Genomic DNA, 17,441 nt, shown 5'->3' with positions numbered 1-17,441 from the left:
CACAACTACAGCCACCCACATGGCCCACAGAAAACCTGAAGACCCTTTTGTCCGCCTTCCGTACGGATTTCAACTCAAGCACAAACACTGCACTCAATAAAAGAATTTTAAGAATATTATGAGTATAACTTTATCAGTTAATATTTATATTATTATTCATTGAAACATGCTCTGATTCACTGTCTAATGTTCTCCACTTTACTACTTTAGCAATGTCACTGCTTATAAAAATGTTTTTAAGGAAATCATCACAATTGCTTAATAACTTTGATGAGAAACGGAAATTCTTGAAAAGCAAAAATAAAAACAAATGCGATGCACAACAAAAAATGATTTCATCTTCTCCTTTGTTAAGTCAGCCACAAAAAACTACATTTCCAACATTTAACATTTTTCCCTTACACTGGGCCCTGATGACGTCACAGGTCCGTTTAGATCTTTCCGGATCTTGGACCTGTCGCAATCAGGTCCATTGGGAAAGCCCACTGGCAGCCTCATGCACTCATCTTTCCTTTTTTCCTCCATATAAACCTCTGCATTTCCTCCATTTCCTCCGATCTTACCATAACAAAAAGTTCCTTCTCTCTTTCGCCCTCACTCTCACTTTTTTTTTTTTTTTTTCTGTCTTCCCTTTCTCTCTCCTTTCACCCTCTTCAAAGATGGAACCGAAAGACGGGTTTGTTGTTGAAGGTACCACTGTTAGCATGAGTTGAACTTGCAGGATAAAATTTGCATCACCTAGAGTCATAGCTTGCAAAGTTATCCTGAACCTTTTTAATATGTGTAATTCATGTTAAAGGTGTATTTTTTGTGGTAGTTCAGCTTATGCTATATAAGATAATTATTCTGTGACTGACTGAACTATTTTACTTTATGTAAATGGAAGATATTCTCTTGTATTCTTTTAATTGTTTTTTACTCACTTTTTTTCTCTCCTTGCTACTTTTTATCTAATCTAAAGCTGGCTCCTGCTTCTGGCCCTGCCATTCTTCTTCATTATTCTCTGCACTAAATAAGAGCATGATACATGATGCAGGTCCCCATAAGGGTTTTCTCATCATGCACGTGACTAGCAGCAAGGTAGCCATGGTCAACCCTCTGAGAATTGGGAGATGTGACCAAAAAGAAGCCATTAGTGGCTCTGAAATTGGAGCTGACAATTCTCCTGGATTGGTGGCAGCAGCAGCAGGAGCTTCACTCTAATCTGGTGCTATCCTATCTGAGCTTTTACTACCTTCTTTCTTCTTCCTTCTTCGTCACACTTTTTTTGTTTTTTCTTGGACTCTTCTTGACCTTGTAAGGCCTTTTCTTGACCTTGTAAGACCTCACACCCTATCTATTTTCTTTGTTTTTGCTTATATGGAAAACTCTATATCACAAACCACTGATATAGAGTTTGATCTCCTCCTTTCCCCGTTGCCACCCAATTCATCCTCTCCTTCCTTCTCTATCCCTCCTGAGCTGTTACATTTTTTGCCTACCAAGATGCAACAACTAATATCATGTCATGGCTTCAAAGAACCTCGCTAAATGGGGGTTCTTCAAATCTGCTAGCTATTCGGAGACCATGGTTTCCAGAAGTACAATCTGGGTATATTTTATTTTGTTGTTCTTTTACCTGTGAGAAATCAATGTAGCTTGTAGTTTGTGCAGCTGCTAGCATACTTGGTCGTGGTCCTTATCTTAATGATTTGATTTTTTTCTTTTATGCAAAATAAGTAAGATAAATGTCATGAGTGAGCTCAATTTGGCACTACATGTGTCCTAGGCTGCTAGAGCCCCCATCTCTCCATCCAATACAGAGAACTGAAAGACATTAAAGTCACACACTCTCTCCAATTGAATCACATCAAGTAGAAGAATGAATCACCCTACTCTTGCTTAGTACTAGACCTTTCTTTCTCTCTTTTCATTCTTATAGTGTAATTTGAAATGCAAATGTTCAATTATCTACTACATAGAGCACACCACCAAGTGTGAAAGTGTGATAACTTTCGTAGCAAGTGAGATGACAGCAAATTTGACTCTGAAAACCCAATTTCCCTTTAGCTCTCTTGATTTGGAAGGGTGCTTCAGCCATTCCTTTCACATGGCAGGGGAAGGACAAGCACTTTGGGATAGAATACAACCTGAGCCCATAAGGAATATTACACATCCCAATGTTTTTGATGGGGCTGCCACACACACCTACCACCCTCAAATAGTGAAGAATAATACTTCTCAAATTACCACTTTCTCCTTCAATTCATTTTCTACACAGCAACATATCAAACATGTCTGGCATCATAAAAAAAACAAGAGGGTGGGGTGGAATTTATGTGTTTTTAACCATATTCCATTTCAGATGTCTAACATATTGTTTCCATCAATCACGTGGTAGACCAAGCTAACAGAGTAGACAAAGATTTTTCTCTGTATACATACTGTATGCAGTATATTCCAAAACGGATGCATAAAATTTTGTGTATTGATACGATGTGTGTGATGGTTATGCAAGTCTAGGGAAAGAAAGAAAGAAATTGTGACACATCAACTACGGAAACCTTTTGCCTACAAATCCAATTCACCTGCATACTTTGACTTTAATAATCTATTCTGGTTTTTCAGGTTTTTAATTACAGATGTACTACATCAACTTTTATGTACTTCTTTTTATACTTTTTTTTTTCGATTTTACTAATTAAAACATAGCCGCAACTGCGACCATAATTTAAAATAGGGCATAAATAGGAATTTTCTCTATATAGGTCTGTAGGGTGTAGAAGTAGAGTGGAAAAATAGTATACAGCAATAAATGAGATTTGTGAACTATAAATTTTGATATAGAACTGAAGAGGCATTATACTTGCATGAAAGGCAGACGAAGAAAATGAATGTAAAGATAAAATCTTGATTGAATCCGACGGAATCAATGAAAGGTTTGACTGGGATGGATTTATATGAAAGTGTGGAAGGTAAAGAAGACAGTAAAGGTATAAGAAAAAGGGTTTGTATACATATTTTATGTGCCCAAAAGGGATCAAAGGTAGGTGACTTGTGACACAAAATGATGATGTCTATGAATGGACATTGAAAAGTTAAATGCCTTTCCCTAAGGCTTGAGTTAGTAACTATTTATCCTCACCCTACCAATGGGGCCCTGTTTTTCATTTTTGTGGGAATGAGAGAGCGACAACGTAAAGGCTGAGCTTGAATTACGTTACAGTGACAATATGCTTCACGTATTCCTTTTGAGGTGATTTGGCATTAGGTACTACCACCCTTGGCCCCATCTTGGTCAAGCCTTTTTCCACCTTTAGCTTACATGCGAACATGGCTCCTTCATTACCTCTTACTTTTTTTTCAGCATCATTCCATGACCCTTTTGGAGACTAAGGGGATAACATCAACAAAAAAACAGATGGTTGAAACTTTGTTCTCAGCATCATTCCAGCAACTGAGACACTTTGTAACGCAGGACCTATAACAAATTTGACATCAGTAAACAATTCTCAGTTGTGCAATTAGTATACAAACTAATATGTCAAGGAGGCCGTGTGATTTTATTTTTGTTAAATAATTACATGATAGTGCATCAGCGGTGCAAATTTTTATGGATTTTTTCAGTTAGACAACAGAATGAAAATTAAGAAAAAGATAATAAAAAAAGGGATTGTTTATATTTAGAAAATGAAAATAATTAAAAAATAATAATAATAAAATTACAAAATTAGAATTTTCACTTGTGACACTAAAGACATTTGGATCTTGCCAAAAGTCAATCCAAAACCATCACTAACCAATTCGATGAATGAAATTAGAATCAATAGAAGAACTTAATTGAATCCAAAAAATGCTCTGCATCAAGTTGTCAAAATATACACCGCAATAAGAAATTTCAAGCCAAAATAAAACAAATGCAAAACAACACTACCGAAACATTAGTCTTCTAGACGAGATTTTGTAAAGTTCGATTGGGCAGGTTTGGAGGAGCTGCATGGTTGCCGGAAAGGTGCTTGCTGCTTCGAGCCAGCTTTGGATGCTGGAGTGGTAACTCCGGTGCAGCGGCTGTCGTCTTGATCTGAACAAACGGTTTTGGCTCGCAACAGAAGCCATAATCGCCGCAGCGAGGAGGAATGGAGAATCGCTGCAAAAGTCAATTAGAAGAAAATGGGATTAAGAAAGCATTACAATCTGCTTTGAAAATGCCCAAAGCAGAAAGCTCCATGTATTGTAATTATATATTATTATACAAAATAGTGTATAATAATTTTACATTATACAGTTAACATAATATAAATTATTATATATAATATAATATAATATAATAAAAAAATGATTAGCATAATATGTTAAAATAATAAGATATATAATATAATAAAATAATAAAAATTAAAAGTAAAGAATGTTTGAAAAAAAACAAAATAGATAAATAATGTAAAACTAGTTCAGTTGGATTAATAACTGAAACAAAATAGATTAATAATGTAAAACATAGTAATTAATACATGACATTAACTTTAAATAAAAGTTGAACTTTTTTTTTTACAGTAAACCATAATTTTTCAAAATATTTTCTCAAATCTTTTATTCAAACATTTGATAATAATAAAAGTGATATCAATATACAAATATAAAATATTAAAAGAAAATTAAGAACACATCCAAAGTTCATTTGAATACTCTATTTGAACTTACAACCAAAATAATTTTTTCACTTAATTCATTGATTATCTATTTATCTTATTTTATTAACGTATTTTGGGACACTTAAAAAATGGAATAAGGCTGATTTGAAACATGACAAAATCCTTCATATAAACTATATAAACTATATTGATAATTTTATAATAAAATGAAGTAGTTCACAAATTTATTAAAAGAAAATATCATCAATGTCAATTATTTATATTAATAACATTTTTTTTCTTATATTCAACTTAAATGCATACACAATTTCCATTATTATTTCTAACCGAAATGGTGAAGAAATTCAATTTAAAAAAAAATTAAACTAATTATAATTCAAAACAAATTATATATTTGAACGTTATTTCTTTATTTATTATAATTTGCATAATTTATATTGATTAATTGATTATACCGATATATTTCCATCTGACTTATTTGTGAATTTGGTTGAAATCGTAATGGTTTAGAATGACACGTGAAAGTTTATCTACCACTAAAAAAAATTTACTTAATTATTAAAACTAGTAAATAAAATAAGAAAAACACTGTTGATTCTCAGAATCTTTTGATAAAATTGATCAATATGCTTATTTGACCACTGATGTATTATTTTTTCTTTTCATAATAAATTAAATGGTTTTTATCCTTGATCACAAGCACTGTTTAATATCATAATCTTGATTTCCTAATCAAACATTAAGTTTAAAAATCACATTATTATAATCAAAATAAAAAAAATTAAAATTTATTTATAAAAGTTATAGTATATTTATAGCATAAATACACCCTATCATAAATTATTTGTAAATTAAAATTGACAATCTAGTTTTAAAAAATAAATTTCACTTTATTTTTTCTAATTCTATTTATATATTTACTTATTTTACCTTGATTTGAAAATAGATTTTTGATATTTTCTTTTGAATAACTTTTGAATTTCTCTAAAAACTTCAACCTGACTTATCTCTTTCTTCTAATAATCTTGTTAAATATATTTACTTTTAAATTTTACCTATTTCTTTCCCCTAATAATGGTATCAAACATATATTTAGTAAAATGAAACAATTAACTTTTAATTTTTCAACCGTGAGATGGATCTAAGGGTTAGAACATGTTTGGTCTTTGCTGATTTTCAATTTTTGATATGATCCATCAGATGTATCCAAGATACGCTGAAAATTTCATAAATTTCTCCACTCCCTCTATAGAAACTATTTTTGCAGAGAGATCCTTAGACTAAAATTCAATCCAACGGCTGGAGTTTGATATTAAAAAGAATCCATCCACGAGCAAGAGCAAAAGCGAAAGACTCTAGAACCCTCTTTTCTTCTCTGTGGGCACCGCCCTTAACACAGCCCTAGCTAAATTGCAGAAGAATCCACCTTTTGATCCATAGTTGGGAGAAGACACATTTCAAATCCTTCTTGATTGCATCGTCTAACCCTTCCATGGGTGAGTCATTTCTTTTCATTTTATCCATTTATTACCTTCTCAATTTCCTTCTAATGCTTCATTCTGTTAATCAATTCTTGATTATTTCTTGCTAGCAGCATATTTTTTCATTCAATTCGAACATGCATGTTTTTATTTTCAGGTTCAATAATCTATCTTAAAACAAGGTTTGTTTTCAGGTATGTGTAATGCGTGAATTTTTTTGAAGTGCTGGTTCTGTTTGGTGAGAATGAACATCATCAAAGTTGGTCCTGGTCCACGTGTTCGTGGGGTTCATGCCCCCAACTTGTCTCATTTGGGCCGCGATTTTAATTCTGGAGCATGTTCATCGCGGGTGGCTTTTGACCCTCTCTATGTTACTTCCCTTTGCCTCAGACCTAAATCTCTATCTCGCTCTCAATGCCAACCTGTCCTCATATCTCGCCAACCTCTTCATATATGTTTGGCCGGTGGACAAGGAATGATGGAAAATAATGGGGTAAGAATACACTTTTTTTTTTTTTCTTTTACATTGCTAGTTATTGATTTTTTTTTTTTTCCAGTTAGATGCTCCTTCAGAAAACTTGATATTGCTAAAGATGTCAAAAGTATCTTGCATCCTGTGAGAGTTTTTATTGTTACTGTGTTTGTTCAGCTGTACTTCTTCAGAAATATTCATAGAAGATACAAATTAGATGGATAAAATGAAAATAACTTTTTGATAAAAAATTGTGGAAGCCTTTTGATATTTGTTGCTCCAAAAATTGTTTTTAATTAATGCATGAACAGATTTTAGTTTATGGATATGTTTGTTTTTTAGGTAGAGAAAAGCGGCCAGTATGTTTTTGTGTGGCCAATTTTTGACTGAAAAACTTTTTTTTTGTTGTATAGCTCTAGTTTTCTTCCTAGAGTGAACCTTTGCAACATGTTTCAACCGAGGAGTTCCAATGTGTGAATAGAGGAGTTGGCGTTCTGTGTATGCTCTTCATATATATTATATGGGGTTTTTGTATTTTGTATTTGATTTGTTCTTTAGTTACTAAATACTAGAAACATAATCAGGATTTCCAGAACAAATCTCTTCAAGAAGCTATCGAACAATTTAAGGGGCAGTCTATAGAGGATATATTACGACAGCAAATGCAGAAGGGAGGCAGTGGAGACGTACCTCCTGGAGGACGCCGTGGCGGTGGTGGCGGAGATGGCGACAGTTCTGGGGGATCAGATGGGATGTCAAACGAAAATCTTCAAGTTGTTTTAGCAACCGTTTGCTTTGTAATAATGGTAAGTTCTCTCGTAGCATGAATTGTGCGTGTCTACTTATTCATTTAGTCTAAGATTTTTTTAATTGTGTGAAAAATGAAGGAAACCAAAGCGACATTCCTAAGAAGTTCCTAAGATAATAACGGTGGTAAATGGTGTCTGTTAATATAATTTTGTGTGTACTTTTTCTGAGTTATTTAGAATGCATGAGGTGGTTGAGCTTGAAATATACTTATATGCAAGATTGGTGATGATATTTGACTACCTTCTTAGATATGATTAGATGATTAACAATATTGGTAGGATGGTTGTGCCATGTTCCATTTTATAATACCCTACTTCTTTTTCCAGTATATTTTTGTCATCAATGGCTTAGAACTTATAAAGCTAGCTAGGGACTGCGTCAAGTTTGCTTCTGGTAGAGGCCAGAGTGCTCGATTGAAGCGAGCCATGTACAGATGGGTTAAACTTTACAAGAACATCGTTGAGAAGAAGGAAGCTGCCAAGAATGGATTGGAGAAAGCCTGCACATGCTGGTTCGACCCTGATTTCTTCCGAGGTCTCAGTAGGCATAATTTGAAATCAACTCATGAATAATTTTTTCTTTTCTGTATCTGTTATAAACCTGTTTTTCAAAGAGTGCTTTCAATATAATTTTTCGGTATACATTCAATATTATTCTTCGGTTGCTGACTTATCACTATTCCAGAATATAACAGGGTAAATAAAATGATTGCAGTTGCGTGTATATAAGGTTTTTCATCTTTCGTCTATAGAAATACGCGACTAGGTTGGTCATACCTATTTACTGAGCATCCTGTTTCAACTCGTATTACCATTTTCTGGGGTGATGCTAAACATAGCTAGATTACCAAGAACGATCTAGAGACTTTCATATTTTGCTCTCAAAGTAAGAGGTCAATGAATTCTTCATGACTTACAAGAAACTCCTTGCTAGCCAGTTGCAAAACTGATGAATATAAAAGTTGGATGCTTGGGTCTGCATATTTTTGGGAAGTAATGAAATGTCTCTTAATCCAATTTTCTTTCAATAAGCTGGAGTATAAAATGTTATTAAGGTAATTTTAAGTTTTTCTTTTTCTTTTTGTTAGAGTTGCTGTTGTGAAGTTTGTTCTTGCAGTGTGCAGATTGTCAAATTGATAGCCTGTGTAATACTCCAGTCTACATTGTCTAGGATTTGTCAAATGGATAGCCTGTGTAATACTCCAGTCTACATTGTAGTAATTATTACCATAGGATTCTGAGGTAGTAGTTCTGAAACCGTAAAATTGGTCAAACTTTGTTAGATTCATTGCTAAACATTCTAAATATTTTACTTGATTTCATCTATTTTGATAGATCTCAGTCCATTTGGCAGAGAAATATTTTCTTTGCTTTCGTTTAATGGTGAAGCAGCTGCTATAGTCTAAACCATGTCCATTGCTCAAGATAATGCTAATCTGAAAGTAAGAAAGAAAAAGGAAAAGAAATCACTTTTTGAGCTTTGTTAACAATCTTGTTGAAAATAAATCCAAGAAGCAACAAATGAGTAATATTGTGTCTGATTATTTGGTAGTAGAATTTTTTAATATTTCAATCAAAGAGGGTAGAGTGCTTTAATTTATATACGTTAATTGCTTTGAAGTAGATATTGATGGTTTAATTAAGGTTATTCAGGTTCGGTTATATATGTGATAGTATTTACAAGGAAGATAGGATGGATATATTTGGGTAGTTTTTTTTTTTTTTTTTTTTTTTTTTTTTTTTTTTTAATAAGAGTGTAGATTTTTATTTACGGTGAATTTGTGGATCATTCGCATTTTGGAGCATATTTAAAGAAAGTGTTCTCAGAATTTTCAGTTTAAGACTGATTTTTATTTTAGTTTTTCATAATATTTTATTAAACAAATGGATTTTTAGAATTTTAGAAAATGACGTCGGTTATTGTATTTTTGTAAACATATATAATTTAATTTTTTTTTTATGTTTTTGAAAAGAATCATATAAGTGATATGCTATTTTACTTTTATGTATTTATTTATATATTCTACGTATAATAACTATAATTTGTTTATTTTTTTTTTATAATTGTTACTTTTTATTATACGTTTTGGTAAGATTCTTTATGTTTTGTATTGTATTTTTTTTTTTATTATTTTAATAATTTTTTATACCATGAAAAATGATTGATAATTGTTTGGATGTGAATATAGCTTAAATAATTTATAATAATAACAGTGTTACATTAGTTTATTTTAAAAGGACGACTACTCCACCAAAGGACGGGGTAGTGGTTGTGGTGTTAGGATTTGGTTGAAGGTTGTTTTTTTTTTTGTGTTGGGATTGTGATAATTTTTGGATCTGGGTCATGGAGACTAGGCCAATCTCTGTAGTTATGGTATAACCACTCACTGATATTTAAGATAAAAGTGAAGGGGGGTGAAGGGGTGCATGGATATTTAGGATTTTAAAAAGGCTAAATAAAATTAAATGATAAAAATTAAATTAATGAGGATATCTTTGGAATTAAAAAAATAATGTAGAGGTGTAGGGAGTATTTGGGGAGGTGGAGAGTAACTCCTTAAAAACTTTTGAGAGTAAAATATACGGTACAAAGATTTTGAATATAATATTTATAAAATGATAATAATTGTGATAAAACTTTAAATTGGTGATATAAAATTAAAGTTTAATATAGATAGATGCATTAAAATAATGAAATTAAGTAATTTTATTATAAAATAATTTTATAATATAAACAAATATTTTTAAAGTTCGTTTTATTATTTAAATACTTTTTATTTTTGTAAAATATTGTTTTTTTTTCTTTTTTTCATTTCTTTTTAACATTTCTTACTTTTCAATCATCTGATTAATGATTAGAAAGTGTCTAGATGATTTTGGCGTCGAGGGTTACTAAATCGACTGGTCAATTTGTAGAATCAAACAGTGAGTGGTAAACCTTTTCTTTGGTGTTTAGGGTTCTTGATCCTGTAAAGAAATTCTGTTTTCAAGGATCAAGAGTTCCTTTTCTTCAATTCCTAGCTCAATTTAGGTTTTAAGAGTTGTTTACTATAACCAATTGGTGATTTGTATGTGTTTCTAGAATTTTTTACGGTGCAAGCGAACTATCGTGGTTTTTATGAGTTATGTAGAGTTTAGTTGAGGTAAGGGGAGCTATAATATGTTTAAGGTTTAATACCTATTTTGGTCCCTAGTTTTTAGGGTATGTTCAAAGTTGTCCTCCTTTTTCTAAAAAGTTCACCTAGGTCCTATATTTTGTAAAAATGGTTTATGTAAGTCCTTTTTGCTTACGGTGTTAAAAACGTTAACGGCAGAGTTGTCCCGTTGGCGAAAAGGGAATTAGTTGTCTAGTTTTATTCTTACGTGGCACTCTGAAGAGAATTGAGGTGTCAATTTTAAAATAAAATTTAATGACGCAGATTAGGGTTAAATGAAATTAGTTTTAGGTTAAAATCAATTGGCAATTTGGGAACGAAGGTAACGCAATGGATGAACCTTCAGGGTCCATTCATGGCCTCTTGGCTTTGAGGTAACACCATTTGAGTTACTGGAGAAGTTCATATGGCCAAAATCCCCCACATCAAATATCTAATCGTGAAAATTGTTCTTGAAGAGCTCGTGCAATGATGTCGTCATTCTCTGTTTGGTTAAGTTGAGTAGCATAGTGGTTATAGAAGTAGTGCCCATTATTATAGACATCACCAGTATTAGGTTGAATTATGTCACAATAATATCGAGGACTGTATGTAGGGTCAGAGCCAAAACGATCAGTACCCCACTGCATAATATCTGAATGCTCATACAGCCCCATCTTTTTAGTATGAAACTTGACTACAAATCTGAAAGTCTTCTGCCAGACAACGTTCAAGTGAGTCATGATGGTACTTCCCTTTGTTGATAATTCCCAAATTTGATTTTTTGATTTTCCATGGTGTGACAAATCCCTTTACTGTCATGGTATCTTGAACACATCTCCAATATTGCAGATGTAGCACCACTCCAGTGCAAGGGGATTGGGGTTTGGGAAAAGGGGATTATGGTTTGGGAAAAGCGGATTAGGGTTTGGGAAGCCGCGTAGGATTATGGATTTCACAGCAGAGAAGAATGAAACAGAGAACAACAACTCCAATAAATCCAAAAATGCTCATCATCAAACGTTAGATTCTTCTTCTCAATTAGCGTTGACACTTGATTCAAGCATCAAAGAAACAGAAGAACAACAATCTCATGAACTAAGGTTTTCACCCTCTGGAGGTTTTTCTACCCACACTTTAATTTTTTTGTTTCTTGACAACTGAATTTCAGTGTGATTGGTTGATGATGAAGATGATTACAATGTGATTGAAGAAGATGAAGAAGTGTGATAAAGCTTGAGTGGAAAGGGGACTGCAACATAATAGTCTCTTATTAGCTGAATTTGCCAACTAATGGGACTACTTGGACAAATCATTTAATTTTGGCCAGTAGAGCATCTCTGCTGTTAGTTTTTTAACGTCGTAAGAAAAAAGGACTAACTTAAACTGTTTTTGCGAAAAAGTAGGATGTTAGTGAACTTTTGAAAAAAGGAGGACAACTTTGAACAAACCCTACAAATCTAGGGACCAAAATAGGTATTAAACGTATATTTAATTGATAAATTAATTGTCTACATGTTTGGTGGTTGTATGATTCTTGAACTGGTTGCACTGAAATAATGTTAAAAGTAGACGGAAAATGTGTAGTTTTGATTGTTTTGAGTTTGAAATGATGAGTTGAGATTTCTGGACCATTTGGAATGATGTTAATTTGTATTTGGATATTTTCACTATTAGAAATCTGTTGTGGGAGTGAATTGAAGTGATTTACACTCATTTTAACTAGTTTAGAGGAAGTAGAGTAATGAAAATCTGTTTTGGGTGTTAGGTGTTCATTTGGTTGTTAGAGATAGTCTAGGTGGGTCATTTAGGACTAGTTAGAGTCCATGAACCTCTTAAACTGTGCCAAAAGTAGTAGAATGTGATTTGGGTTCAAAGGTTGATGATTTGTAAGTGTTGAAGTGGGAATTGGTTAATAAGCACTTTAGAGTGAGGTTAGAAAGGTTTAGACACACTTAGTTAAGTATAATTAGGTATATAACATGATCTAGAGGGATTAGAATTTGGGAAAAATATTTGGAATTGGTAAGTTTGGGATAGGTTGAGATAATTCTACAGTTTTGTGCTGCAGAATTATGCAGACTCATTGAGCGAGTGGATTCGCTCAGCGAGTGGCTGAGAGGGTTGACACACTGTTTGAGGATTTGCACAATGAACAAGGGCGTTGAGCGAGTGAATTGGGGTTTGAACCACTATCTGGAGGTTTCGCTTAGTGAATTAGGGCGCTAAGTGAGAAGTTGGGGTCTAGTACTATTGGTAGTTTTATTCGTTCAACGAGCTGGGTCGTTGAGCGAGTGGTTTGGAAGCTGGGGTACTGTCAGTGGATTCGCACAACAAATCTGGGTCACTGTGCAAGAGGACCCTGTGGTCGCTTAACAAGTGTGTGTGCTAGCAATTAGTCAAGGTTGTAATGTATTCTTTTCTTCTTTGTTCTTAACTGGTTTAAATTATGTAAATGATTCATTTGTGGATTATGTATGACCATGTGTATGAGTATTATATGAGTATCAAAGTAAAGTATGTGTTAAATATAAATATGCACTAAATTGTGGGTTAAATGTGTTAAAATAATTTTGTAAATACAAATTGTGGAATATAAAATTTAAGCTAAGAACAACTTTTGAAATGTATTAATTAAAATCCTTACATAATTGGTGCATAATCTTATATGATTTGACATTACATCTACCATAACCAAATTCTGTTAGAGTTCACACTCTACTTAATGAAGGGTTAGTAAACTAAACTCACTTTAAATTTAATTCAGTTAAAAGACAATTTAAAAGATCAATAGTAAAAAAATCATCTATAAATATAATATTGTTAAGGATAAATCATTTATATGATTATCTATTTTAGAATATGAAACATTAGATTTTCTCTTTAAAAAACATTTCAAAAAATAAAAAATAAGAAATAAAAAAATATTTAAACTTCCTTAATTCTGTGTAAATATATTAAATGTGGTAATACCAACAGATATCGAAACTAAAAAAGGAAACAGAATATCTTATATTCGATATGAGAAATCATTAGAGGATTTTGATGTTCCTGTCTCACTGGATATTACATTCTACCCACCTTTGAACTCCACCACATGTGTCCTATTCAAAACCAACCATTTTGTTCCTTTGCTACTGTTATTATCAATAATACAAGCTTGGTCTTCGGATGATTAGCGTTTAATAATAATACTTATAATTTTTCATGATTAAAAGATGTTGCTTCAATTTTAACACTTCTATAAAATTTATTTTCTGTATTGAATTCAACCATGTGTAACCCTACATTGTGACTATAGAGGATTCTATCAATCACAACCACCTTTTATGGTTAGGTAAAATATGTAACTAAAACAAATTTTAATTTTATACGATTAAAAATATATTTAACTATAAATTTCATGATTCTAAAATTTCATGTATACACATTTCTTTAATATTTTTTATGTTATTGTATTGAATAACTAGATACTTCATGTTGATATCGTATTTAAAAGTATTATATCAAACAAAATTCTAGATGGATATATTAAAAATTTAAATATTAATGATTTAGATATGGATATAAATAAATATTAAAATTCATTGACGGTATAGCAACTATCTTAAAATTTAGCATATAGAACCCTATTGTCCAAAATACAGTTATATAAGATAGTACACATCAAAACAATCTTTTTTTTTTTTTGTTTATATATCTTCTAACAATAAAATGTCAGATCATACATAAAAAAGTATGTAATCAATTTAATGAAATTTAGAAAGTATATTTAAAATTTCATAAAAATTATGGTTATGTATATAATAATTTTTAAATGGGTTACATTAAAAAATAAGAATTTTAAAAAGGGAGATTGATTTGAAACATGAAGATGGAGTGAGAATTGTGATTAAAGAAATATGAAACATTGAAAAGGTTATAGAAGTGGTAGTCTGCTATGGTGAGTATGAAGTTGCACTCAGAAAAATGGTAGCTTGGGGAAACCACACGACCAAACACTGGGACACAGCTACAGCCACCACATGGCCCACACAAAACCTGAAGACCCTTTTGTCCTCCTTCTGTACGGATTTCTGCACTCAATAAAATAATTTTAACAATATTATGAGTTTATATTATTATTTACTGAAAAATGCTCTGATTCACTGTCTAATGTTCTCCACTTTACTACTTTAGCAATGTCACTGCTTATAAAAATATTTATATGGAAAGCATCATAATTGGATAATAACTTTGATCAGAAACAGAAATTGTTGAAAAGCAAAAAGAAAACTACATTTCCAACATTTAACATTTTTTTCCTTTATACTGGGCCCTGATGATGTCACAGGTCCGTTTAGATCTTTCTGGGCCTTGGACCTGTCGCAATCAGGTCCATTGGGAAAGCCCACTGGCCGCCTCATGCACTCATCTTTCCTTTTTTTTCTCCATATAAACCTCTGCATTTCCTCCATTCCCTCCCATCTTACCATAACAAAAAGTTCCCTCTCTCTTTCACTCTCACTCTCACTTTTTTCTGTGCTTCTCTTTCTCTCTCCTTTCACGCTCTTCAAATAGTGTAGAGAGGAAAAAAGGGTCTCAAAGATGAAACCAAAAGACGGGTTTTTTGTTGAAGGTACCACTGTTAGCATGAGTTGAACTTGCAGAATAAAATTTGCATCACCTAGAGTCATAGCTAGCTTGCACAGTTATCTTGAACCTTTTTAATATGTGTAATTCCTGTTAAAGGTGTAATTTTTTTGTACTAGCTCAGCTTACGCTATATAAGATAATTATTCTGTGACTGACTCAACTATTTTACTTTATGGTAAACGGAAGATATTCTCTTGTATTCTTTTAATTGTTTTATACTTACTTTTTTTTTTTTTTTTTCTCTTAGCTACTTTTTATCTAATCTAAAGCTGGCTCCTGCTTCTGGCCCTGCCATTCTTCTTCATTATTCTCTGCACTAAATAAGAGCATGATACATGATGCAGGTCCATATAAGGGGTTTCTCATCATGCACGTGACTAGCAGCAAGGTGGCCATGGTCAACCCTCTGAGAATTGGGAGGTGTGACCAAAAAGAAGCCATTAGTGGCTCTGAAATTGGAGCTGACAATTCTCCTGGAGTGCTGGCAGCAGCTGCAGGAGCTTCGTTCTAATATGGTGCTATCCTATCTGAGCTTTTTACTACCTTCTCTCATCTTTCTTCTTCATCTAGTTTCTACCACACTTGTTTGTTTTTCTTTAGACTCTTCTTGACCTTGTAAGACCTTTTCTTGACCTTGTAAGACCTCACACCTTATCTGTTTTCTTTGTTTTTGCTTTTGTGGAAGACCCTATATCAGCATCCACTGATATAGAGTTTGATCTCCTTCTTTCCCCGTTGCCACCCAACTCATCCTCTCCTTCCTTGTCTATCCCTCCTGAGCTGTTACAATTTTGGCCTACCAAGATGCAATGACTAATATCATGCCATGGCTTCAAAGAAAATGATTGAGGATCTTATCTTACCTCACCTCTCCTTTGAACCTCCCTCAAATAATGTTCTTCAAATCTGCTAGCTATTCGGAGACCATGGCTTCCAAAAGTACAACTGGGTATATTTTATTTGCGAGAGATGAATGTAGCTTGTACTTTGTGCAGCAGCTAGCATGCTTGGTCGTGGTCCTTAAGGTAGGTAGGTATGTATGGTAAGCTGTAAAGATTGGCCATAGTTAATAAAACAATGTTGCTTGTATTCTGAGGAATTCAAAAGCCTTCTGTGTAATTTTCTGTTAAGGCAATCAATTTCGCTTGTATCATTGTGTGCAGAATATTTATGCTGTTGCAGACATCTGTTTCGTTGTTTTATATGTTGTTTGGCTGAGAAAGTATGCAACTGCATACATATTCTTTTAGATCTAAGCAAGGGTCTCCCTCGTGACTGCTCCAATGTACAAATATCCGCTGTATTATTGGAGTTATCTCTTTCTCTCTCTCTCTCTCTGAAATTCAGAAGCTTTGTGCCTTACATTTTTCTTTTTTGAAAAAAAGGCTAAAAATAAAATCCGAGCTCAGCCTCATACATAACTACAATACAATAAAGCAGATTGCTGTTTATAGTTTTTCTTACCTCCCCCAACATAATCATAGAGCTTCAACCAAAGAGCATTGAATTAGTAAATGGTGAAAGAAGCAAACAAAAACCCAGAATGAAGTAGAGAGAGAAAGAGAGAGATAATTCCCTGATCTTTCCCTATCTTGTTGATTTGTTTTCTTCTTTTATGCAAGACAAGTAAGATAAATGTCATGAGTAAGCTCAATTTGGCACTACATGTGTGCTAGGCTGCAAGAGCCCCATCTCTCCATCCATTAAAGTCACTCCCTCCCTCCCTCCATTTGAATCATATCAAGCAGAAGAATGAACCAACCTTCTCTTGTTTAGTACTAGTCCTTTTTTTTTTCTCTCTTTTCCTTTTTCTAGTGGAATTTGAAATGCAAATGTTCAATTATCTACAACACAGAGCACACCACCAAGTGTGAAAGAGTGATAACTTTCGTAGCAAGTGAGATGACAGCAAATTTGACGCTGAAAACCCAATTGCCCTTTGGCTCTCTTGATTTGGAAGGGTGCTTCAGCCATTCCTTTCACATGGCAGAGGAAGGACAAACACTTTGGGATAGAATACAACCTGAGCCCATAAGGAATATTACACACCCCAATGTTTTTGATGGGGCTGCCACACACACCTACCACCCTCAAATAGTGAAGAATAATACCTCTCAAATTACCTCTTTCTCCTTCAATTCATTTTCTACAAAGCAAAATATCAAACATGTCGGCATCATAAAAAAAACAAGAGGGTGGGGGTGGAATTGATGTGTTTTTAACCATATTCCATTTCAGATGCCTAACACATTGTTTCCATCAATCATCGGCACGTGGTAGCC

General features: G+C 33.1%; 2 protein-coding genes and 1 long non-coding RNA gene across 5 annotated transcripts; all 3 read left to right on the top strand.

Moving 5' to 3' along the window:
* Nucleotides 1-398: 398 nt before the first annotated feature.
* On the top strand, nucleotides 399-1,825 carry LOC106775308. The gene is made up of 2 exons (XM_022787139.1): nucleotides 399-690; nucleotides 1,037-1,825. The coding sequence occupies exons 1-2, from the start codon at nucleotides 414-416 to the stop codon at nucleotides 1,201-1,203; spliced, it is 444 nt and encodes a 147-aa protein (XP_022642860.1). The 5' UTR covers nucleotides 399-413; the 3' UTR covers nucleotides 1,204-1,825.
* Nucleotides 1,826-5,962: 4,137 nt separating this feature from the next.
* LOC106775224 lies at nucleotides 5,963-8,114 on the top strand. 3 transcript variants are annotated; one of them, XM_022786941.1, is made up of 5 exons: nucleotides 5,968-6,124; nucleotides 6,267-6,303; nucleotides 6,500-6,602; nucleotides 7,166-7,387; nucleotides 7,718-8,114. In XM_022786941.1, exons 1-5 carry the CDS (start codon nucleotides 6,121-6,123, stop codon nucleotides 7,961-7,963), a joined length of 612 nt encoding a protein of 203 aa, XP_022642662.1. In that variant the 5' UTR covers nucleotides 5,968-6,120; the 3' UTR covers nucleotides 7,964-8,114. The 3 variants fall into 3 exon arrangements, with proteins under 3 accessions (XP_014517798.1, XP_022642662.1, XP_014517799.1); XM_014662312.2 differs by lacking the exon at nucleotides 6,267-6,303 and having other exon boundaries at nucleotides 5,963-6,124; nucleotides 6,304-6,602; XM_014662313.2 differs by having other exon boundaries at nucleotides 5,970-6,124; nucleotides 6,267-6,602.
* A 6,851-nt stretch (nucleotides 8,115-14,965) lies between these two features.
* Nucleotides 14,966-16,453, top strand: LOC106774527. The gene is made up of 2 exons (XR_001376759.2): nucleotides 14,966-15,142; nucleotides 15,504-16,453. It is a non-coding gene; the product is annotated as an uncharacterized LOC106774527 (long non-coding RNA).
* The last annotated feature ends 988 nt before the right edge of the window (nucleotides 16,454-17,441 follow it).

Source organism: Vigna radiata, chromosome 10 (genome assembly GCF_000741045.1).
Source record: "Vigna radiata var. radiata cultivar VC1973A chromosome 10, Vradiata_ver6, whole genome shotgun sequence".
Lineage (NCBI taxonomy): Eukaryota > Viridiplantae > Streptophyta > Magnoliopsida > Fabales > Fabaceae > Vigna > Vigna radiata.
Note: the sequence above shows the minus strand (reverse complement) of the source record. Positions and strands in the feature narration are given on the sequence as shown.

Bases quoted from the DNA above. Each gene is read 5' to 3' on its own strand.
- LOC106775308 (XM_022787139.1), top strand. From the start codon at position 414: ATGACGTCACAGGTCCGTTTAGATCTTTCCGGATCTTGGACCTGTCGC. The intron at 691-1,036 runs GTACCACTGTTA...TACATGATGCAG, and splicing joins AGACGGGTTTGTTGTTGAAG to GTCCCCATAAGGGTTTTCTC.
- LOC106775224 (XM_014662312.2), top strand. From the start codon at position 6,354: ATGAACATCATCAAAGTTGGTCCTGGTCCACGTGTTCGTGGGGTTCAT. The intron at 6,603-7,165 runs GTAAGAATACAC...AAACATAATCAG, and splicing joins GAATGATGGAAAATAATGGG to GATTTCCAGAACAAATCTCT. The intron at 7,388-7,717 runs GTAAGTTCTCTC...TTCTTTTTCCAG, and splicing joins CCGTTTGCTTTGTAATAATG to TATATTTTTGTCATCAATGG.